The sequence below is a fragment of the Trematomus bernacchii genome, unplaced genomic scaffold, assembly GCF_902827165.1.
Source record: "Trematomus bernacchii unplaced genomic scaffold, fTreBer1.1, whole genome shotgun sequence".
NCBI classification, from domain to species: Eukaryota; Metazoa; Chordata; class Actinopteri; order Perciformes; family Nototheniidae; genus Trematomus; species Trematomus bernacchii.
The window spans coordinates 1,200,722-1,225,045 of NW_022987876.1; the positions used below are offsets into that span (position 1 = coordinate 1,200,722).

At 41.7% G+C, this 24,324-nt stretch overlaps 1 protein-coding gene across 4 annotated transcripts in view; it reads left to right on the forward strand.

Annotated features, from left to right (window-relative positions):
• The first annotated feature begins 37 nt into the window (after window positions 1–37).
• Window positions 38–24,324, forward strand: part of arrb2a (arrestin, beta 2a) — a 28,150-nt gene continuing 3,863 nt past the window's right edge. For 2 of the 4 annotated variants that reach the window (XM_034113902.1, XM_034113903.1), the window contains exons 1-14: window positions 38–289; window positions 6,902–6,932; window positions 7,484–7,544; window positions 7,712–7,756; window positions 7,849–7,946; window positions 10,301–10,399; window positions 12,379–12,438; window positions 12,880–12,947; window positions 16,213–16,348; window positions 16,548–16,632; window positions 16,736–16,808; window positions 19,263–19,400; window positions 20,212–20,295; window positions 21,299–21,322. In XM_034113902.1, the coding sequence (XP_033969793.1) occupies window positions 267–289; window positions 6,902–6,932; window positions 7,484–7,544; window positions 7,712–7,756; window positions 7,849–7,946; window positions 10,301–10,399; window positions 12,379–12,438; window positions 12,880–12,947; window positions 16,213–16,348; window positions 16,548–16,632; window positions 16,736–16,808; window positions 19,263–19,400; window positions 20,212–20,295; window positions 21,299–21,322 (1,025 nt within the window). In that variant the 5' untranslated portion in view covers window positions 38–266. The remainder of the gene's footprint in view (window positions 290–6,901; window positions 6,933–7,483; window positions 7,545–7,711; window positions 7,757–7,848; window positions 7,947–10,300; window positions 10,400–12,378; window positions 12,439–12,879; window positions 12,948–16,212; window positions 16,349–16,547; window positions 16,633–16,735; window positions 16,809–19,262; window positions 19,401–20,211; window positions 20,296–21,298; window positions 21,323–24,324) is intronic. The other 2 variants (XM_034113904.1, XM_034113905.1) reach the window with 1 other exon arrangement.

Consider the following 24,324-nt stretch of genomic DNA (forward strand, 5'->3'; position numbering starts at 1 on the left):
CAACACACGCACACACGCACACACACACACACACACACACACACACACACACACACACACACACACACACACACACACACACAGATCCTTTGCGGAAGAAGCCAGAGAGAGGAGCCGAGGCGGCGCTAAATTAAATTAGCATCACTAACTAGTTAGCTGTTGGATGGACGGGTGAAAGAGGAACTGAAACAACAACCACACCGTCTTTAAGTCCAGAGGCACGCCGGCTCAGAGATCATTTTGTCGGATCTTTGCCTGCCGAGGAGATGGGGGACAAGGCGGGCACCAGGTAGGACCTCCAGTTAGCATCAGGCTAGTTAGCATCCTGGCAGCTAGCATCCGGCTAGTTAGCATCACGCACTTTGCTAACGAAGCTTTTCTCCGGCTGTGTAGCAGATATTTACCCGCTTTATTCAACACGGAATCCCGATACAAGTCCCGCTGATTGAGCCCCTGGTTGGTGTTAAAGCGAGGACCGAGTTATTGGAGAAGTTTAGCCCAGTAGGGTGGGGTTAGCTAGCCTAGCTCCGGACTACATCCAGAAATCTGTCCATTTAAGATATCATGTTAATGTGGGTTTTTGTCAAGATATTTCACTGTTTTTGCAGAACAACAACAGTTATTTGTAAATATATGATATGCATAACATACGGGGCTGAATCGGTTTAATGTAATGTAGGTTTTTAGGGTCGTAGACAGGGATTCCTACGGTGCTTTTGCAACAAAACACGGCCGTGGTGGGCGGTATCGACCGGTGGAAATGTGCAGAAAACTGAGGATTTTGTGGCTTTTAATTAATGTTTGGTTGGGTTTATTAATGCCGAATTTAACTTAACACTAACTTGGCTAAGAGAGCATGAAAAGTTGTTTTATTCTTTTGACCTATTGATATAATATTAGATATAAACATAATGATTGTATTTCCCAACGGAGTTTGGTGCGGGTGGTTTTGACCAATGCAAAATACTTTATTTATCCCAAGTTAAGGAAATTGACAGTCATTGTGCAAGAATAATAACATGTCTTAAAAATTGAATAAAATAATCATTAAAAGCAAATATGCACGAGTATCTAAGAATACACACTAAAAATATACAGAATAAATTAGAATACTCTCTAATATAGGAATATATTATATATTATATATATATATATATATATATATATATATATATATATATATATATATATATATATATATATATATATATATCTCTCTCTATCTACTGAATGGACGGAGTTATATACACATAGTGTACTGTAGCCTATATCTCAAAACACTAAACACATCTTTATTCAAACGTAAGAGCTTTATTGAATTAAAGGGCTGCTTTGTGGATCAATATCTTAAACAAATCATATATAGTTGTGTTTAAAATAATGGAGTTTGGTGCATTTGTGATCACTTGTTGGTTATTTGTGTCAGCCGGCTACTAACAGACTGTGGTGGAAGAAGTATTAATATCCTTTACTTAAGTAGAAGTAGAAATACTACCTGCATTCATAATCTCACTTAAGTAAAAGTACACAAGTATTGGCTTCATAATATACTTAAAGAACCAAAGGTAAATAATCATATATATCACAGCTGGTAAAAGTCGAGCTACTTCTAACACCAATACATACTGCTGGATATTATACCTATATATATATATATATATATATATATATATATATATATATATATATATATATATATATACCGTACCGTACCGTACCTTATTATTCCTTATGTGTATTATTATGGGATAATCTGAATACGTCAAATTATAATGTAGGGGAGTCAGAGGTTGTACAAGTACTCAGATCTTGTGCTTGAGTAAAAGTAGAAGTACTGCATTCAAAATGTTCCTCAAGTAAAAGTAGAAAAGTATTATCATCAAAATATAGTGAAAGTAGCGACAGTAAAAGTAGTCATTGTGCAGATTGGTCCATTTCAGAATAATATATGTGATATGTTTTATAATGATTGATCATGAAAGTGTTCTCAAAGCTGGTAAAGGTGCAGCTAGTTTGAATGACTTTGTATACTGCAGGGTAGCTTGTGAATTTACTCCAGGTGGAACTAAAGTCTGATTTAACACTTGATTAGATTTCACATCATTCATCCACATCTGTGAAGGAACTAAAGGGATTAAATACATGTAGTGGAGGAAAAGTACACCGTTTACAGAAGTACACATTCAGTATTTATAACTATTATATAAAAGTGTATCATGGTACTGACTGGTAGCGGGTTGATTGCAGGTGTAAATAAAGCGATATATTTAAACAACAACGCGGAGAGGACTACCTAAGAAGTGAATTATTATTATCTGTATTATATTTAGACGACTTCTCTTCCAATATATCTGCAGTAACATTTATTTGAGAGTGAATGAAGATGCTGTTGGCAGTTCTCAGTGAGCAGGTAAACAGTGTTTTAGACGTCTGAGGATAACGTGGTATTAAATCCCGGAGGGCTTATATTCAGGTTTCTTTAAAGCCTCAGGTGGCTCCTTTTTGTTTGTCCTCCACTCCCCGTTAATTAAGCGCTGGCTGTTGTTTTGGTGTTTCTGAAGATCCTGTTTCCAGTGTTCAATCCTCTTCTGTTGACACGGCTCTTTCTTTAAGGTTTTGTTTTTTTGCACATGGGATGTTTTTAATAATTCGCTGAGAGTGAGATTAAAGTGCTGACTCAGCTTTAATCTGAGGCGGTTTGTTTACATCCTGCTTGTTTGTTGAAGAGTCCTTTTTATGCAGAAGCAATTCACCAAGACACCTTTACAACTGTATTCATGTATTACATTAATATATAACATTACGAAACCACATTGCAAAATAACCTTAGTGTATTGGATTATTGCTATATATAAATAAATTACAATAAAATGCTTAAAACTCAATTACAGTCCCAAAAGTGATCAATAAAATCTAATAATACATTTAAACGTTAGTACTGTAAAGAAAATGATTAATTAATAGAGTTAGGGTTAGAATAAAATAAAATTAAATGCAAATAAAGGGAAATAAACGATCAATAAAGTAATAATAAAATGGTAAATATCAAATTCAATAAAGTAAGTTATTAAGTCAAAGATAATACATTTAAATAAATAATATAACTAAAATGTAATAAACGGTTCGGAGCAATTACAACAGATCCAAGTGAAAAATAAGAAACTTGGATACAGTTCTTTAAAAGTCTTAATAATTGTGTTTAAATGTAAAATATCTGTAATTTCACTTTCTGTGATTCCTCTCTAAACGTTAAGTTTCCGTGTCCCTCCCTCTCGTTGCACACCGCTCGCTTCCTGTTAGGAAACAGGTGGAAACGGACAGGAAGTGAGAGGAAGGAAAAACCAACATGGTGTCAGAGTGTTGGTGGATAAACGTCATCAGACAGGAACACAGACGTTATCTCCTCCATCTGTTCAACTCTGGGTCTTAAACACAGGGCACTGAGAGGTTCACATCAAACAGAATACAAAGAAGATGGTTTTAAAGCTGTAGAAACCGTGATTTCATGTGAAATACAACCAGATAAATAAACAGTTTAATAACAATACATTAAGTGATTAATACAAGATCATAATACAATTTAAAATTCATAAAATCAAAATAAATGGTGAAAAGAGGCGCTCCAACACATTGTAGTGATAGGCTAAGGGGCGGGACATCTGTAAGCGGTTGACCAATCACAACAGAGCCGGCCAGGTAACCAATCAGAGCAGACACCTGAACATCAGCAGGAGAGGACTCTTTAAAGTAGAGACACTACATACTGATATACACCTGAACATCAGCAGGAGAGGACTCTTTAAAGTAGAGACACTACATACTGATATACACCTGAACATCAGCAGGAGAGGACTCTTTAAAGTAGAGACACTACATACTGATATACACCTGAACATCAGCAGGAGAGGACTCTTTAAAGTAGAGACACTACATACTGATATACACCTGAACATCAGCAGGAGAGGACTCTTTAAAGAGATGTTTTTCTGTTGCAGGAGATGTTATTGAACTTGTGATTTGTTTGTCAAATGAGACGCAGAGCAGGACAACAATGAGTTTAATTCAGGACATAAAGTCGACCAGTCTCTCAGTTTCCCAGGTTTTAAATATCAGAGTTTGTTTCCTGTCTAACCTGCAGAGCCTGAATCTCTCTCAAACTCACATTTCAGAGAGATTTAGTTTTAATTATTCACTTGTTTTGTTGCTGCTTAATACGTGCAGGTTTGAGCTTCAGCAATAAATCCAAATCATTCATGCTTTTTATTTTGAAGATTTTAATTCATGTCTACTGTTTGAGATCTCTTATCTGCACGCTATGATGTGATTGGCTGATTAGATATTGACGAGCATGCGAGACACCTCTGAGACGTTGAATCTCTCTGTGTTCAGATCTCAGGAGAAAAGCTGCTTCTTGTCCAGGCATGAAACAGATGTCAACCCCTACACACACACACACACACACACACACACCCCCACCCACCCCCCGTTGAGCGTCAAAGTGTGTTTATCTGCAGATTTATTCCCCACACATTTCTGGTTAAAAACACAGCGTCACATCTCAGCTGGATTCTTTATTAATAGCACATAAACAGACCATTAAAAAATAGTCATTATCCGGTGAAAAAAGTGTATTATAAGCAGCCGATTAAAAAAAAAAAAAAAATATTAATAAAAATACAATGAACAACAGAAAATAAATAATAACAGAAATAATAACAGAAAATACCTAAAATAATCTCTCCCACAGACGTGAAAATAGGGATAAATGATGATAATAATACATAATATTCATATGTGTTTTTCCCTTTACATTCAATCAGAACAGAGCAACACAAACTCAAATCAGGGTGGATGAGGTCAGTGGGTGAGGTAGGAAGAAAGAAATGTTTTCAAATTAAACTCGACTTAAATAAATATAAATACAGATATATAATTACTACCTTTTTAAAATGTTCCACTTTAATAATGGTCAGTCAATCAGGAGAGACTGTTGATGTAAGAATACATATTTATTGCCAGGAATACACAAATGAATGTAATGGAGTTTTGGCGATTAGGCCCCGTTGTGCAGGAGTATCATTCGGGAGGGGAGAACCGATTCGATGAAACCCCCCGGGGTCTAGACACTGGTGGTGGTGAATGGATGGTTAGGTTCGGTCTGAAGGGGAGTGGCTTAGCTTGACACTGGTGGTGGTGAATGGATGGTTGGGTTCGTTCTGAAGAGGAGGGGCTTAGCTTGACCCTGGTGGTGGTGAATGGATGGTTGGGTTCGGTCTGAAGGGGAGTGGCTTAGCTTGACCCTGGTGGTGGTGAATGGATAGTTGGGTTTGGTCTGAAGGGGAGTGGCTTAGCTTGACCCTGGTGGTGGTGAATGGATGGTTGGGTTCGGTCTGAAGGGGAGTGGCTTAGCTTGACCCTGGTGGTGGTGAATGGATGGTTGGGTTCGGTCTGAAGGGGAGGGGCTTAGCTTGACCCTGGTGGTGGTGAATGGATAGTTGGGGTCGGTCTGAAGGGGAGGGGCTTAGCTTGACCCTGGTGGTGGTGAATGGATGGTTGGGTTCGGTCTGAAGGGGAGTGGCTTAGCTTGACCCTGGTGGTGGTGAATGGATGGTTGGGTTCGGTCTGAAGGGGAGTGGCTTAGCTTGACCCTGGTGGTGGTGAATGGATGGTTGGGTTCGGTCTGAAGGGGAGTGGCTTAGCTTGACCCTGGTGGTGGTGAATGGATGGTTGGGTTCGGTCTGAAGGGGAGTGGCTTAGCTTGACCCTGGTGGTGGTGAATGGATGGTTGGGTTCGGTCTGAAGGGGAGTGGCTTAGCTTGACCCTGGTGGTGGTGAATGGATGGTTGGGGTCGGTCTGAAGGGGAGGGGCTTAGAAAAGGGGTGGAGAAGGGCTGCGTCGAGTCACCTGGAATGACAGCTGTCAGAGGGGGGAGCAGATTTAAAAGGGTTAGCGGAGCGCTATGATAGGCTTGTGAGAATAGAGCGAAGTGATTGGTTAAGCTGGGGAGTGACGCCCCCGATCACTTATTGAGAGGAGAGAGAGTAGTAACATAGACATAGTAAATGAATGAGGAAAGACGGTCTTCCTGGTTGAACTTGCGCTGAGCTTCATTAGTCATAAAAAATAAAACCTGTGTAAAGCATTTCTGAACACGACACTACTGTAGTCCTCGTCTCTGTCTGTTGTTTACGTTGTCAGAAAGCTTGTTGTTCTCCGTGCACAGAAGTAAACAACATGCTCTGAGACAGCTGATTGAAACTTAATTGAAAGCCCGAGTCCTGCAGCTCGTTAGGGTTTTAGTATCTGTAAGTCAGTCGGTATCAAACTGCAGCCTTAAGCATTAAATCAGCTTTGATTTGTGTTTTGAGGAGATGGTATTGAACTCTCGGAGTCGGCTGTGAACTGTTTCCTGAAGATGTTCCAGATTATCACCTCACTTTTTTTTTTAGAAACGTATCGAGGTGTGAGGAAGAGAAGCGAGTGTGTTTCTGACTTCCTGTTTGTGCAATGGAGTCATTTCACACCAAGCTGCAACTCTCTGAAGACGCTGCACGATAACAACTCCAGTATTCAGGAGTATCTAAGATGCAGATTTTGAATATGTATATCTTTTAAAATTGAAGGAGCGTTGGTGGTTTTAAAAAGACAGTTTAACCCTGTGAACCTGTGAGCAGTGCATCCCATAATAACCACATCATTCACACCGAGCTTCCTGTCGTGCTGAAATAAACGGACTCCTGGTTTTAAATTCTTCCTCACATCTCCAGAGATTCACAAACGCTTCAGATGAGATTTAAAGTTTGAAACGTCTTCACAGTGTCTTTTATCCTCGTTATGAAATAAAACGATGAACTAACATCAGTCTCCTCCCCTTCCTCTTCCTGTTTCCTAACCTCTCAGAGTTTTCAAGAAGTCGAGCCCCAACTGTAAGGTGAGTCCGACTCTTAAAGGTCCCCTATCATCCTCTTCCTCATCAATATATCACAGGTCTCAGATATATCCAGAGCCTGTCTCTGATTGGCTGAAACACCAAACAGATGAGTAATATTTAACTCAACATTCCTATTTTCGTTCTTCAATGAAACAAATAATTGTTCAATAAAATAATTTAAACATGTTCTGTTCTACTTAAAAAATGAAATGTCGTGTTTTTTGTTTAATTTTGCATCGAATATTTCCAAAATTCCCCAGCTTAACTTCCCATGGAAACTTTCCGCCCCTTTGCAACCCTAGTAAAGAGAGTCTCTTTACACAGAGGGGACACATGGTGATGTAGAAGAGACATGAAGAAGAGTATTTTAAATAATAGGGGACCTTTAAAATATTCTGCAACATCCTATGATTTTATAAAAACATGTAGTATTTTTTTTTATTGAATTGAATTCTTATTAAATATTTTCAATTATCTAACATTTTTTAAATGAGAAATTCACATTGAAACAAACAGGATGAAATGGTTGAAAGGTGGTTTTGTGTGTGCAGGTGACGGTGTACCTGGGAAAGAGAGACTTCGTGGATCACCTGGACCACGTCGACGCTGTAGGTGAGTCAGCAGCATGTTTTAATGACCTGTGTAGGTAGAGAGATGTTAATGACTGAACGTCTGAGCCCTCTGCTGTAGCGAGGTGCGTCAGAACACCAGGTAAATAATCTCTGCTCTCTGATTGGACGCTGGGCTCTTCACAAACAGTTTCTCTCTTCCTGCTTCAGATGGCGTGATCCTCGTGGACCCGGAGTACCTGAAGGACAGGAAAGGTAAGAGCTTCACCTCCACACTTTATATCTTCATCATCTCCTCTTACATTCAGATTATTAAAGGTATACTCCTCTTCCTCTTCCTCCTGTAGTCTTCGTCACGCTCACCTGTGCGTTTCGTTACGGCCGTGAAGATCTTGATGTTCTCGGTCTGTCGTTCAGGAAGGATCTCTACATCTCCACCTTCCAGGTCAGAGATACACCTGAACACAACACCTGAAGAACACCTGAACACAACACCTGAACACAACACCTGAAAACAACACCTCGACACAAGGCCTGGACACAACACCTCGACACAACACCTCGACACAACACCTGAACACAACACCTGAACACAACACCTGAACACAACACCTCGACAAAAGGCCTGAACACAACACCTCAACACAAGGCCTGAACACAACACCTGAACACAACACCTGAACACAACACCTGAACACAACACCTGAACACAACACCTCGACAAAAGGCCTGAACACAACACCTCAACACAACACCTGGACACAACACCTCAACACAACACCTCAACACAACACCTCAACACAACACCTCAACACAACACCTCAACACAACACCTCGACACAACACCTCGACACAACACCTCGACACAACACCTGAACACAACACCTGAACACAACACCTGAACACAACACCTCGACAAAAGGCCTGAACACAACACCTCAACACAAGGCCTGAACACAACACCTGAACACAACACCTCAACACAACACCTGAACACAACACCTGAACACAACACCTGAACACAACACCTCGACAAAAGGCCTGAACACAACACCTCAACACAACACCTGGACACAACACCTCAACACAACACCTCAACACAACACCCTCAACACAACACCTCAACACAACACCTCAACACAACACCTCAACACAAGGCCTGTACTACGAAGCCGGTTCAACATAACCTGGATATGTTGGAGTTAGCCGGTTGGCCTAATCAAAAACATACACGCTCTCGCTAAGCGGTCCTACGACGCGGGTTATGAAGTGGATCGCTCAAGCCAGCCGTGTCCTATCTAGTTAGGTGCGCGTTCACATGAAAGGGGTGGTATCTGGAGCATTCGACCAATCACAAACATGGAGAAGTGTACTGACAGCGCAGCGTCATACTTCCTGAATGGAAAGTGAACTTTAATATTAGTCAAATATGAAGAAGTTAAACTTTAAACATCCATGACTTAAACACTTTATCCAGGATCAAAGCCACATAGCTGCACCTGCAAGGTGAATACAGCTGGTAACAGAAAAAGTGTTTGAATGCGTACATTAACAGGTTTATGAAATCACTGCCCCGTCCAAGACACGATCTGACTTTAATTACATTTGACTCGAGTGTTTCGTCAACTTAATGTGTTGCTTAAAATAATACTTCTGCATACAGTATGTGACACTGTGAGTGTTGCACGGCCAGATACGGCTCAGCTGACTCAGATAAGGAAATATATGATACATTATGATGTGATATGATATGAATGATAATGGGACACATCGACGTCTGCACTCACAGTGCCGCGGACTGTACGTAATGTTACTCTGATCCGGTTACTTATGTTGTGGCAGATATTTAAGTAAGCTTTCTTAACGCTAATATTATAATAGTCAGATTGCTCTGAAGATGGGAGGGGATATTCTATTCATTTTCACGTTCACACAGTCAGTTGATTTTTGCCGGCCGTCTTTCCTGCAACGGCAGTTTTTCTGTATTTCCTCTATTCTGTAATATGACTTGATCGCTTTAAACTCCGCACACTGAGCTCTGATTGGTCAGCAGGCGGTGCTTTCACTGAGTTGATCTCTTAGCCTGCAACCTAACCTGCTCCGGACCAGGCTAGCCGTTCAGCATAAGTTACCATGGAGATCTAGCCCGCTAAAAAGAGAACCAGCGTCGTAGGACCGGAAACCCCGAGTTTTCCCTGAAGTTAGCCGGCTAAGCGAAAATCCGGCTTCGTCGTACAGGCCTCTGAACACAACACCTGAACACAACACCTGAACACAACACCTGAACACAACACCTGAACACAACACCTGAACACAACACCTGAACACAACACCTGAAGAACACTTGAACACAACACCTGAACACAACACCTGAACACAACACCTGAACATAACACCTGAACACAACACCTCAACACAACACCTGAACACAACACCTGAACACAACACCTGAACACAACACCTCAACACAACACCTCAACACAACACCGGAAAAATACCTGAACACAACACCTGAACACCTGAACATAACACCTGAAGAACACCTGAACACCTGCATTTTTTCTTATTAATTATACATTTGTAAATACGTTAATAATTATATTGCTTGCTTGCTTTGGTTATTGCGTCTTCATATTTCCAGATAAAACACACTATTCTTACAAAGCAAACGATCAAGATGAACAGTCAAAATGAGCTCCACCTCACCCCTAATTTTCCTGATTAAACTTGAAAATGTAATTCTTACTGGAGGATCATTTTAATGCATGATGTTCACTGTGATATTTGTATTTCCCCCAGGCGTTTCCCCCGGTGCCGGAGGAGAAGAAACCGAACAGCCGGCTGCAGGAGCGTCTGCTGAAGAAACTCGGGCAGCATGCTCATCCCTTTTACTTCACTGTGAGTCTCTGCATTTCAAGATTCAAAAGATTCAAAGGTGTTATCATCATATGCTCAAAGCTACAGTGTGAGCTCCTCCAACAATGCAACATATGTCATAAAATACAAAATAAAAAGTATTGCAAAAAGTCTATATCAATCAGTATTCAATAATTATAATACATGGAGAACTTTCATGATTATCTTTTGACATACTATGGAATTATTTTCTTAATATTTTTTTATTGTATCTTATAATCTTATTCAACTTTTTAACTTGAATAAAATGTCCAAGAAATATGAAATAAAGTAGAAGAAATGATGAGTATAAAGACACAGAGCTCAGGATTAAATAAAACTAAAAAGTGACTATGTTTAGGTTTTTATTTGACATATTAGTGATGGGCTTCGGCTCCCAAGCGGCTCTCCCTTTAGTATCAACCGGAGCCTTCTATTTTAGCCTAATTTAGCAATTATAAATGGTTTGTGTTGGTAAGACATTTTTAATTGAGTGTTTTCATAAAAGCCTTATCTTTATGTATATTTTGGTTACAATAAAACATACACAGTTACTGTTGTTTAACATTTTAATAAAACATTTAAATTAACAACTGAACAGCAAACATAGCAAACAAATACAAATAAATAAAAGCCTTTCTCAAAAAGTCCTTACTGCTGGTTGGCGTTCAGAAACACCAGATTCCTCACCTGGGATGGTCCGATTCCTCTCCGTGATTATTTGGCCAGTTTTGGAGAAGACTCTCTCTGAGGGGAGCGACGATGCAGAGTCTTCCTACCATAACCTTAGCCAGGCGTACTCTGCCCCGGTCCCCCCTTCCTTCTTTCGTATAATGGTATGATCCAAGTCTGTCCTTGCGTGTGATTGGCCGCATGGTGTGCCCATGCCTGGCCTGCAGGAACGGCAGAAGATTCGGCCCTTCTCGTTCGATATAGAGCATCGGCTCGAACGACACGTCACTTTGACAATGAGACTTTTCGGCATTATTTCAACTTTCATTATCATTTTTTGACAAACTATGGAATTATTTTCTTAATATTTAGTGATTGTATTTGCCTTCAATTTTATATTTCTAACATACTATACTATGACATTTCTTTGACTTCTTCTTTCACCTTTATCATTTTTTAGACGCACAATACTATGAGTTTTTCAACTGATTTGTTTTTGATATATAATTTAATATTTTTTTTTCATCTTCGGTCAGTAACTACAAAATATTAGTTTGGATGTAAAAAATGTATTGGCCTGGCTAAAGGACGAAAGAAACCAGCTAATACAAATTGCCCTATATACTCAGGGTTTGTCAGAAATCAATATTTCTGTTCCTCAGAAACTGTATAATTACCAGAAATCTGAGAATCAAACAGAGCGTCAGACGCAGAGACAGCTTTGTTTTTACGGAGCTCCGACGTCACGTTGTCTATTTGACTGGTTTGCAGTTCTCCTGCATTACCTACACATTGGTCTTACAACGTTCTCTTCCACTATTTCTTATTGTTTAATGTTAATATATATAATTATGTTGCATTGTTTGAGTAGCCTGGGACTTAAGATACTCATTGCATATCTACTCTGTAGCAAAGCCTTTGAACTGCAGTAAAACAGATGTGCATTTATACAACCAGCTGCAGGGGAAATACAAAACCAAATACTGCCATCAAACTGGATTTCAGAGGACATTTATATTGTGTGAATAACTAGTCTTAATACACACTGTTCATACATATCAATGGTTACAATCACACAGTTAAGAAATACCTTCAAATATCGTATATTGTGACAAAGCTAAACAAATGTACATGTTATTTAGAAGCCTTGAATTAGTACTCCTTGTTGATATGCAGCTCTGAGAATAATGTCCTGTGGTGTTCAGTGTGTGAGACATTAAGTGGGAGAAGAGTTAGATTTACAGACTGCATCTTCAATGTATGTTCATGTATTTTATAATGTTGTTTATTGTGTTTTTCTGCTGATTTAGATCCCTCAGAACCTCCCATGTTCAGTCACTTTACAGCCCGGCCCAGAGGACACTGGGAAGGTAACACACACACACACACACACGCACGCACGCACGCACGCACACACACGCACACACGACTATATTCGTGAGGTCTATGACCCAATAGCATGTTGTGAGGACATTACCTAAAAAGGTCATTACACTTGGTCCTCACAAGTAGAGCAAAACAAACACACACACAGCTAAAAAGTTATTGTTGTGTCAGTGTTGGTGAGAAGTGAAATACATGTAATAACAAATAGTAGGTCTACTGAATACAACTACAATACTCCAAACTATTTTGGGTCCCAAAAGGAAATTCATTATTTTGTGTTAGTGAATTGAAAACACTGTTAACTGCTTCTTAATTTTGGATTTGGTGTTAAATATCCAGTAATGTGTTGATAGTGTTTGAGCAGAATGAGAGGAACATCAGCAGGTATTTTCAGAATAAAAGCAGCTTGTTTATTTATCTTTCAGGCCTGCGGTGTCGACTTTGAGATCAGAGCTTTCTGCGCCAAGTCAATAGAAGAAAAGATCCACAAGAGGTGAGGGGACACCTGATTTATAACATCCAAAATATTGAAATGTATTTATCTGAGTACCATCTCACATGTCACATGACTTCATGTCACCACCGCTAAGCTAAAGGTGGCTAATGTTGGGCTATAAAGAAACTACAGCACGGTCACATGACTTCACGTCACCACCGCTAAGCTAAAGGTGGCTAATGTTGGGCTATAAAGGAACTACAGCACGGTCACATGACTTCACGTCACCACCGCTAAGCTAAAGGTGGCTAATGTTGGGCTATAAAGAAACTACAGCACGGTTACATGACTTCACGTCACCACCGCTAAGCTAAAGGTGGCTAATGTTGGGCTATAAAGGAACTACAGCACGGTCACATGACTTCACGTCACCACCGCTAAGCTAAAGGTGGCTAATGTTGGGCTATAAAGAAACTACAGCACGGTCACATGACTTCACGTCACCACCGCTAAGCTAAAGGTGGCTAATGTTGGGCTATAAAGGAACTACAGCACGGTCACATGACTTCACGTCACCACCGCTAAGCTAAAGGTGGCTAATGTTGGGCTATAAAGTAACTACAGCACGGTCACATGACTTCAAGTCACCACCGCTAAGCTAAAGGCGGCTAATGTTGGGCTATAAAGGAACTACAGCACGGTCACATGACTTCACGTCACCACCGCTAAGCTAAAGGCGGCTAATGTTGAGCGTGATGGCGTTTAGTCGTCTCATTTAGACACTTGTTAGCAACCGCCGTTTTTAAACTCAACAGTGGGGTATTTACCAGAGGTGGGACCAAGTCATTGTTTTGCAAGTCCGAGTCAAGTCTCAAGTCTTTGCGCTCAAGTCCGAGTCAAGTCTCAAGTCTTTGCGCTCAAGTCCGAGTCAAGTCTCAAGTCTTTGCGCTCAAGTCCGAATCAAGTCTCAAGTCTTTGCGCTCAAGTCCGAGTCAAGTCTCAAGTCTTTGCGCTCAAGTCCGAGTCAAGTCTCAAGTCTTTGCGCTCAAGTCCGAGTCAAGTCTCAAGTCTTTGCGCTCATGTCCAAGTCAAGTCTCAAGTCAGGATGGGAAAGTTCAAGTCAAGTCCAAGTCCTAAACTTTGACAAAACGAGTCTTAAACAAGTCCTTATGTGCTTTTCAACAAATGTAATGACATCGATCAACAGAATAATACTTAATAATCAAACTGCTCTTTATTAGTCACATTGATAATTTAATAATCCATTTTCTCTCTGCTGGTAAAGTAACGTGTTTTTCTTCTATTGTAAGAGGGATCAGTAAGGTAAGGCTACCGTGACCAGTAGCGTGGCGTGGGGAAAAATGTAGGGGAAGCCCATTTTTTTGGGTTGGGGGGGGGGGGGTGGTCAATAACGTAACCAGATGAGTGATTACAGCGCCCGGTATCATTTTACACACATTTGTATCACACAGATGCAGGACTTGCACACGCCTGTTATCTAACCGACAGGTCCGCACGCACTCTCCAGCCGAAACTCTCTCGTCTTATTAATTTAAGCATTTTCTTATTAATTTATGCAGACACACCCCACCCCCCCCACCCGTGCGGACATAATTGTCCTCATTGAACGTCCGATTCGCTCCCTTTTTCCTCTGTGTACACAGCTCAAGTGTGGGCATTGGCCTGTCATCTGATTGAATTTTTAGTTGCTGCTGTAGCGGAAGTTTAGTAAAGTTATGTTTGATTAAGTACGCCAAATCTCCACCCTCCATAATGCTTGATAATTTCAAACGGCGGTGATGACAGTTACAGTAGGCTACTACAGTACGTAGTAAAACTGATGTTGATGTGATTTGATGGGATGGCAGTGTCTAATCAAATCGCCAGCCGCCTCTGAAGGGAAGCCAGAGACCGCTGGCTTCCCTTGGCATGGCCCTGACCAATCACATGTTGGCAGGGGCATCACGTGGGCCTCATCTGATTGGTCAATCCCTCCATTTTTTTTCACCAAAGGAAGCCCGATTCAGCTGGCCTCCTCTCGCAACAGTGAATGCAATCTACTGTTTCACCATAACATCTAGAGGGGCGCTGTTTGTTTCACTCTTTGTAAAATACTCAATGAGAGTGGGGGAGAGACGGGCCGGCAGCAACACATAGCAAAGGAGAATTATCGAAACAAACCAAGTGTTTTTCATTATTTATTTAAATTATAACTACAATCCGAGAAAACAGGGGAAGCCTGGCTTCCCTTGGCCTCCAGGAGAAAACGCCACTGACCGTGACGGTTTGATTCAGAAGGAGTTTAATGTATAAGATCCCTGATTTTGAGGTAACCAGAATGTTTATTTCCACTGTGTATAGCATGTTATAAGGGACCCACAATCTATCTTTATGCAAGGGATAATGTGCAGCGAGGCGTCTCTATGGGGAAAAGAACACCTGAATCTAGATCCCTCTGCAGGTGGTACTTTCACTATATTTTGATGCTAATACTTTTGTACTTTTACTTGTAACATTTTGAATGCAGGATCTTTTATTGTAACCGAGTATTCCTACACTCTGGTACTGTTACTCAAGTACAAGATCTGAACTTCTCCCACCTCTGGCAATAAATCCTGAGTGGTTACCAAAAAAAAAAACCCTGCTCTGAAGGTTATTTTCATTTTACAAATCCTGCACTCAGCTTTGCTTTCTCCAATATCATTGAAATGCAGCCAGAAGCTGCTTCTTTTTTCGGTTTTCGCAAATTTCTTGACTTCTTCCGACGCGCTTGCATTTAAATCCGTCTCCCCGTCGCTCTGTGTATCTGGCCTGTACCACTACACCTGCTGTCTTTGGAGCGTCTGCCCCCCACCCTTCTTTCACATAATGGTATGATCCTAGTGTGTCCTCGCATATGATTGGCCGCATGGTGGCTCAGCAAAATAAAGTCCCGCCCCTGCCTGCATGGATTCTCAGCAAGAGTTGCAGCGGCTGAAGATTCTGCTCTCCCCGACGGGAGTCTGCTCTTCAAGCGGCATCTCGCGATCGGCGTGTTGGAGACCCCTGAATTAAATTATCAAGTCACCTCAAGTCAGAAGGCTCAAGTCCAAGTCAAGTCCCGAGTCATTGGTGTTCAAGTCCGAGTCGCAAGTGTTTTGTGATTTTGTCAAGTCGAGTCTGAAGTCATCAAATTGGTAACTCGAGTCCAAGTCATGTGACTCGAGTCCACACCTCTGGTATTTACTGACATGTTTTATGTCGTAGAACAAAACGTTAAAATGCAGAGTCATGTCGGGGGTTCAGAGGTCATTCTTACGCCTCTCTTTTGTTCTTTGAGCAGGAACTCGGTGCGTCTGGTGATCAGGAAGGTTCAGTACGCTCCAGAGAAGCCTGGCCCTCAGCCGATGGTGGAGACGACCCGCAGCTTCCTGATGTCGGACAGATCCCTGCACCTGGAGGCTTCTCTGGACAAGGAGGTACACACACACACACACACACACACACACACACACACACACACACACACACACACACACACACACACACACACAGTTGAAATGTACCCATTTCTGCCACGTTTGACTTAATCTACCACACAACGTTTAGCTGACAGCTTTAGTTACTTTTAAAGAGTGCACTTATAAAAGTCCTTGTTTCCCATGATGCATTGTGCAGCTTTACTACCACGGAGAGCCAATCAGCGTCAACGTCCACGTCACCAACAACTCCACCAAGACCGTGAAGAGAGTCAAAATATCAGGTACGTCTTCTTCTAAAATTCTGTAAAATGTGTGTGTTTAATTTGAATAAAAAATCCCAGATTGGTTGTGTTTAAAACTCTCTTTCTCTCGTTGTCTCTACAGTGCGTCAGTACGCAGATATCTGTCTGTTCAGTACTGCTCAGTATAAATGTCCAGTCGCCCAGCTGGAGGCAGAGTAAGTCCCATTTCAATACTGGTTTAAAGCATTAATAAACATAAAGCCAGTTAACCCAGAGATAAACAACATGATGATATATTACCATCCCAAATCCTACTGTTAGCTAGTGTTCTTTAAAGGTCTCCTACTATACTATTTTTAGGCATATATTATAGGTCTCAAGGACAGTACCTTTTTATTTCCTGCTTCTTTATACATAAGGCGCATTCACACCGCAGTACTTTTCCCACAAAGGTTCATGAGAACTTAGTTCATGAGAACTCTTTAGTTCTCATGAACTAAGTACAGATCGCGTTCACACCGGAATAAGTTCCTGAGGAAGGATTAGGCAAATGAGCCGCTGACGTCACTTCTTCTTCTTCTGCTTTGGGTTTACTGGCAGGCCGCAAACAACTTCACGGCGTATACTGCCACCCGAAGTCCCCAGCCGGAAGTCCCCGGAGTTGGGGAAGGCTTCAGTAGAAGCTGCTGGGACTCCCAGCAGCTTCTACTGAAGCCTTCAGAGTAAATCGCCAGAACGCCGACACCTCCTCATCTCCACCACTCCCATGTTTTCTTTTGTGTTGCCATAAGTTAGTCTCTCTGCGTTTCTGCGCTGGGCTAATGATAATGCTAATAATGCTAATGCGAGGATAATAAAATGGCTGCTTCACAAAACCTTTTGGGAGTTTTACGGGGCGTGGTTTGCAATCCGCCCAGCCAATCAGACATAGGAACCTTTTTCTCCCACGAAAGTCCCTGCTCTCTAGCAGGGACGGAAAAGGGGGTGAAAAGGTTCATGAACTAATTTTAGTTCCGGCTCTTTTTGGTGTGAACGCGACATTTCGGAACTAAAGTGGGAAAAGTACTGCGGTGTGAACGCGGCTATACTCTCTCCAGTACAGGTTAGCTCTGAGTGTTAGCATGCTAATGTAAACACAGACCATATAGAGTGGCGAAGTCCCTCCCCTTCCGGTGGACCTCCATGGGACCTTATTTCAGAAAAATTATGTATTGAAGTCAATGGAGAGAGAAAGATTATCTTTTGATCCCGTTTGAATTGTGCCATGAATTACACATATGTTGTTTGTCAATTTAAAAGATAATTTTGCAAGTCAAAAAAAAAAAAAATGTGTCGTAAAACTGTGAAGTAACACATTTGTTTGTGTGAAACGCTCAATGAACTACATCTGATCTCTGGTCAACAACACACGTCACCAAGATGGCCGTCACTACTGTCTTGTCAACACAAGAGACTACCCTCACTATCACCACAATGAAACACGTCCTGAAGAATGTCATGCAAAGCTGCCTGCCTGCCTTCCTTTGATTCTCTCTGAACTGCCTGGTCGTTTTAATGTTTAATGTCAACCATTTGTGCAGATAGCATGAAGTAGAGAAGATCGCTAGCGTTAGCGTTAGCATTTCTCCCCCGGGCTTAAATTGTGTATTATAGAATGATCACACCGGTGACAGTACTCTTCAAAGGGTTCACGAAATATGACTACTACTCTTACTGTTTAACATTGTGGGTTACTTAATGTTACTTCATGTTAAGGCTAATAAAAATGACACGGCTGTAATGCTAACTAACGTGCTAGCTACTAGCTAGCTTGATCCAGAGTACTCCTGGTCCTTTCATCAGACGGGAAGCGAAAGAACGAGCAAGACCCATTGCTGGTATAATAACAACCTGGTACTAAGCACACAGGCATATTGTTAAAGTTATCTTATCTTAGCCAGCGCCAGATAGATAGATTATATCTATATGGCGCTGATCTTAGCTATCTCTTAGTGGAGGAAAACAATTGTGACATCACTTACGCGACTCTGGGATTTGTAGTCTTTCTAGTTACGTATTTTTCATAGTCTTATATTTCAACAGTTTTACGACAAACTGTGACTTTTTTGACATGGAAATGATTTTTTAAGATTGACAAACATCATATGTGTAATTCATGGCACAATTCAAACGGGATCGAAAGATAAGTTTTCTCTCCCCATTGACTTCAATGCATAATTTTTCCGAAATAAGGTCCCATTACCCGGAAGTAAGTGGGCGTGACTTCGCCACTCTATTACTTCCAGAACACGTCTCATTGTTTCTGACAGCAACGTTTCTGATTGGCCCGTGGGTGTAAAGCCCGCCCACATTTTAGTAATGTTGTCATGACGCAGCAAATCTGGATCAGCTCCGTTGTTCCCCGTTTTTAGAGATGTGGGTTCGGAGGAAAAGAGAGAGTTTTATTTCCTGACACTTTGAGAGTCTCCTGACACACCGGGGACACACTGGGGACACACTGGGGGGACATATTGATGTAGAGAAGACATCAAAAAGTGCATTCTGCATGATAGGAGACCATTAAGTAATCTTCAAAAAACACCCAGCACTATAATGTCTGATCTGAGATTGGTCTGTGGAGTGGGCGGGGCTTAGTGGAGCAGTTTTGATTGACAGCAGTGTCTCCATAGTGACCAGGTGTCGTCCAGCTCCACCTTCTGTAAGGTCTACACTCTGACCCCAACGCTCGACAAGAACCGAGAGAAGAGAGGACTCGCTCTGGACGGGAAACTCAAACACGAAGACACCAACCTGGCCTCCTCCACCATGTAAACACACACACACACACACACACACACACACACAGAGACACACCTCCTCTACCATGTAAACACACACACACACCTCCTCCACCATGTAAACACACACACACACACACACACACACACACACACACACACACACCTCCTCTACCATGTAAACACACACACACACACACACACACACACACAGAGACAAACCTCCTCTACCATGTAAACACACACACACACACACACACACCTCCTCTACCATGTAAACACACACACACACACCTCCTCTACCATGTAAACACACACACACACACACACACACACACCTCCTCTACCATGTAAACGCTCACACACACACACCCCCTCTACCATGTAAACACACACACATAGACACACCTCCTCTACCATGTAAACACACACACGTGCGTCTCACACACACCATGTAAACACACACACGTGCGTCTCACACACACCATGTAAACACACACACGTGCGTCTCACACACACCATGTAAACACACACACGTGCGTCTCACACACACCATGTAAACACACACACAGGACAACAAAACTTAAAGAAAAACTTCAAAGAAGAGAGACTTACGACAAATATAATTGTAAATAATAACTATCTTTTCCACTTTTTAAAGTGGAAAAGATAGTAGAGAGAATTTACCAAATAGGGATCAATAAAGTATCTATCCAATACGAGACTTGCAACCACAAAGAAGCGAAAACCCCATGGAGTCTAAAGGAAGTACAGACTATAGAGTCCAGGTACAGGTGTGTGTTGTTGGTCATGTGACCATCGCTTCCTGTTTGTGTTTCAGTGTGAAAGACGTCACCAACAAGGAGGTTTTGGGGATCCTGGTTTCCTACAGAGTCAAAGTGAAGCTGGTGATCTCACGTGGAGGGTAAGACAAACACACACACACAGTCCCCTCCCACTCTGCTGACATCACTTCCTGTCCTCTCACTGTTTCCTGTTAATGTCATCAGTGGAGTTTTGAGACTCCAGTTGATTTTAAGACATTAGCCGAGCTGCACCCACATTAATTTAATGCGGTGGTCACATGACTTCACGTCACCACCGCTAAGCTAAAGGTGGCTTATGTTGGGCTATAAAGGAACTACAGCACGGTCACATGACTTCACGTCACCACCGCTAAGCTAAAGGTGGCTAATGTTGGGCTATAAAGGAACTACAGCACGGTCACATGACTTCACGTCACCACCGCTAAGCTAAAGGTGGCTAATGTTGGGCTATAAAGGAACTACAGCACGGTCACATGACTTCACGTCACCACCGCTAAGCTAAAGGTGGCTTATGTTGGGCTATAAAGGAACTACAGCACGGTCACATGACTTCACGTCACCACCGCTAAGCTAAAGGTGGCTAATGTTGGGCTATAAAGGAACTACAGCACGGTCACATGACTTCACGTCACCACCGCTAAGCTAAAGGTGGCTAATGTTGGGCTATAAAGGAACTACAGCACGGTCACATGACTTCACGTCACCACCGCTAAGCTAAAGGTGGCTAATGTTGGGCTATAAAGGAACTACAGCACGGTCACATGACTTCACGTCACCACCGCTAAGCTAAAGGCGGCTAATGTTGGGCTATAAAGGAACTACACACAACAACACTTTACTAAATGAGCGTTTAATTAAGATCCTGATGAAGGACTTCCTGTCGGTGCAGCTCGGCTCCGCCCTCTCACTTCCTGTTGTCAGTTACCTTGGAAACCTGCTTCTCGTTGTAGTCGCTCCTCACTTTGCTTGCTTAGATTGTGAACTTGTTGTGAACATGTCGCCTCCTGCTTTTCATTTCATCTCCCCTCTGTGTTTTTTGGATGTGTGTTTGGCTCCCCTCCTCCTCCTCCATCCTCCTCCCCCCTCTGTGTCCCCCTGCAGGCTGCTGAGAGGCATGTTGGACAGGTAAATGTGACGACACCTTTTCAAATGAAGCGGCGACTGCAGTGCTTTCAAACGTCTCCGATCGAGTCTAAAATAAAAACCATCTGCAGCGTTTTCCAAAATGTTCCATATCTAGCCTCTTACACTTTAAACAATATCCTGGATTTTCTAAATAAAACCATCTCTGCAACCATTTCTAACATCTCAATTTCTGCCTATTGAGATGAAAACAAAAGGCGCTTTCACACCGGAGTACTTTTCCCAGGAATAGTTCCGATAGTTCCTGGGATTTTGCATTCACACCAAAAAGATCTGGAACTTGAACTTTGTTCTCGGAACCTTTTCCCCCCTTTTCAGTCCCTGCTAGAGAGGTGGTACTTTCCTGGGGAGAAAAAGGTTCCACTTTCTGATTGGCTGGGCGAATTGCAAACCACGCCCCGTAAAACTCTGAAAAATGTTGTGAAGCCGCCATTTTATTTGCTCGCATTAGCATTAGCATTAGCCCAGCGCACCAACGGAGAAAGACTAACTTATGGCAACACAAAATTAAACGTGGGAGCGGTGGAGTGATGAGGAGGTGTCGGCGCTTCTGGGGCCTCATTTATAACGCCTTGCGTAGGATTGACGTAGGAAGGTTGCTTACGTAGTACAAAGCACAAAAATAGGTACATAAATGTTCCGCCATTTTCCGATTCACAAAACATTGCGTACCGGCGAGGGAAGTGCGTACGGCACTCCCTACGCCTGTTTCCCTTGATAAATCACAATCGACTCGTAACGCCCATATTTGCCTATACATAGTCAAAGAAACGCCCATTCATTCATTCATTCATTCATTCAGACTGACTGCATGAAGAAGATCGCAGGAAATTACGATAGAACAGCTAAAACATCTCACACCGTGTCAGATTTTGGTTATTGTGGGGAGGTGGAGATAAATCATATTGTTTGGTGGATGCAGTTTGAACCAGAGTAGCAGCATGGAGGTCGGATCGTCACCAAAATAAATAAATAAGTGGTCCGAAAAAAGTTAATGACAAAACAAATACACATAACCTTCCTCGGGCAGTGTGTTTGTCCCGGGGACAGGAGACACCCCCTTGATGAGAAACTGTAAGAAATGATCGGGGAATCCCTCCGGAGTGGAGTCATGACGACTGGATCTGAATTATTTTTGTTGTATTTGGTGGTTTGTGTTCCAGCTGTCGATCAGCAACTATATATCCATAATCCACCAGTTAAAGGAAATACAACTAATGTGTTGTGTTATATTAGCTGTACAATTTACCACATATGGTGTTCTTAGTTTCCATACCTCCTGTGTTTTACGAGCGACTTATCAAGTCTTGGCAAACGGCATAAAACACGATTAAACGTGATAGTATATAAAACCATGCTCGTATCTACAACCTATAGAAATGCAAAACGGCGTCAGTTTAGACGTAATTCTGTCCTCCTGCTTACCGCATCATTTATGAGAAAACATTTCATAACATTAACACAACATATTCGAGGTGGTTTTAAATAGCATATCCGTATTTATTTATTTCTCCAAGTTATGTTTTTGTGTGCACTGAGGAGTCTCAAACAGGCGTTTGTTTAATCATTTTAAGATTGGCTTTAATCAATGTTTGAAAATGAATTCTTCATATTTGATAAATGAGAGGTAACATTTTATTTATGGTATTATTTTCACATATTTCTCTCCATTCTTCCTTCTGCCAACGGTGTCGCAGTTTCTCGTCTCTCCCGTTTGTGTGCTTAGTGCGTACGCATGGGTTAGAGTTTGCGTGGAGGACAGCACATTTTCCCGTCAAGTTAGTATTTTATAAATCGCAAACATTGCGTAGAAACTGGCGTACGCCATTTTTTGAGCGTATATCCCTTTATAAATGAGGCCCCTGGCGATTTACCCGGGACTTCGGGTGGCGATTTACGTGACGTCAGCGGCTTCATTTGCGTAATCCTCCCTCAGGGACTCCCAGCAGCTTCTACTGAAGCCTTCCGAGTAAATCGCCAGAACGCCGACACCTCCTCATCTCCACCGCTCCCATGTTTTATTTTGTGTTGCCATAAGTTAGTCTTTCTCCGTTAGTGCGCTGGGCTAATGCTAATGCTAATGCGAGCAAATAAAATGGCGGCTTCACAACATTTTTCAGAGTTTTAAGGGGCGTGGTTTGCAATTCGCCCAGCCAATCAGAAATTGAACCTTTTCCTCCCCAGGAAAGTACCACCTCTCTAGCAGGGACTGAAAAGGGGGGAAAAGGTTCGCAAAACAAAGTTCAAGTTCCAGATCTTTTTGGTGTGAACGCAAAATCCCAGGAACTATCGGAACTATTCCTGGGAAAAGTACTCCGGTGTAAAAGCGCCTATAGTCCAAAAAGTTTCAAAATAAAACCGCAGTCAGGAGTATTTAGAAAATTGTCTCTAGCTGTCCAGATTAAAAAGCAATATTGTTTTTTCAAAATAAGAGGCCAAGCAGCCTTTTTACACATCTCCTTTTCCGCCTATGCAGAATAACACATAGTCCTGGAATTTTCAAAATAAAGCGGTGCCAGCTTTCTGTCCATCCAGACCAAAACACTATCCTTGAATTTTCAAAATAAAACACTGTCAGCTGAGCTTTTAAACGTCTTGAAAAGGTCTAAAAGCATGGAGTTTTTCAAAAATAAAGCTGTGTCAGTAGCATTTAGTTTTGGCCAATTTAATGTCAAATATAATAACATTTATCCATAAACTGGATTAAGGTTGGCTCAAAGTTTTAAGGATATTAAAAACGGTAAACTGATTTAAACCACAAATAAGGTAAAGTTTAGGCTTTTAGGCTTTGGAGAGATGAGTTTCACTGACTAGATTATAAATTAAAAAAATTAATAATTATAAGTTAATGAAGAGAAGGAAAATTCAGAGGCAGTCACATGATCCTCTAACCCTCCATGTAGCCCTCTGATTGGTTAACTTCCTTCTGGTTTTCACAATAAAACGTCAGATTTTCTTTATAACTGAATATTCCTGGTGATGTT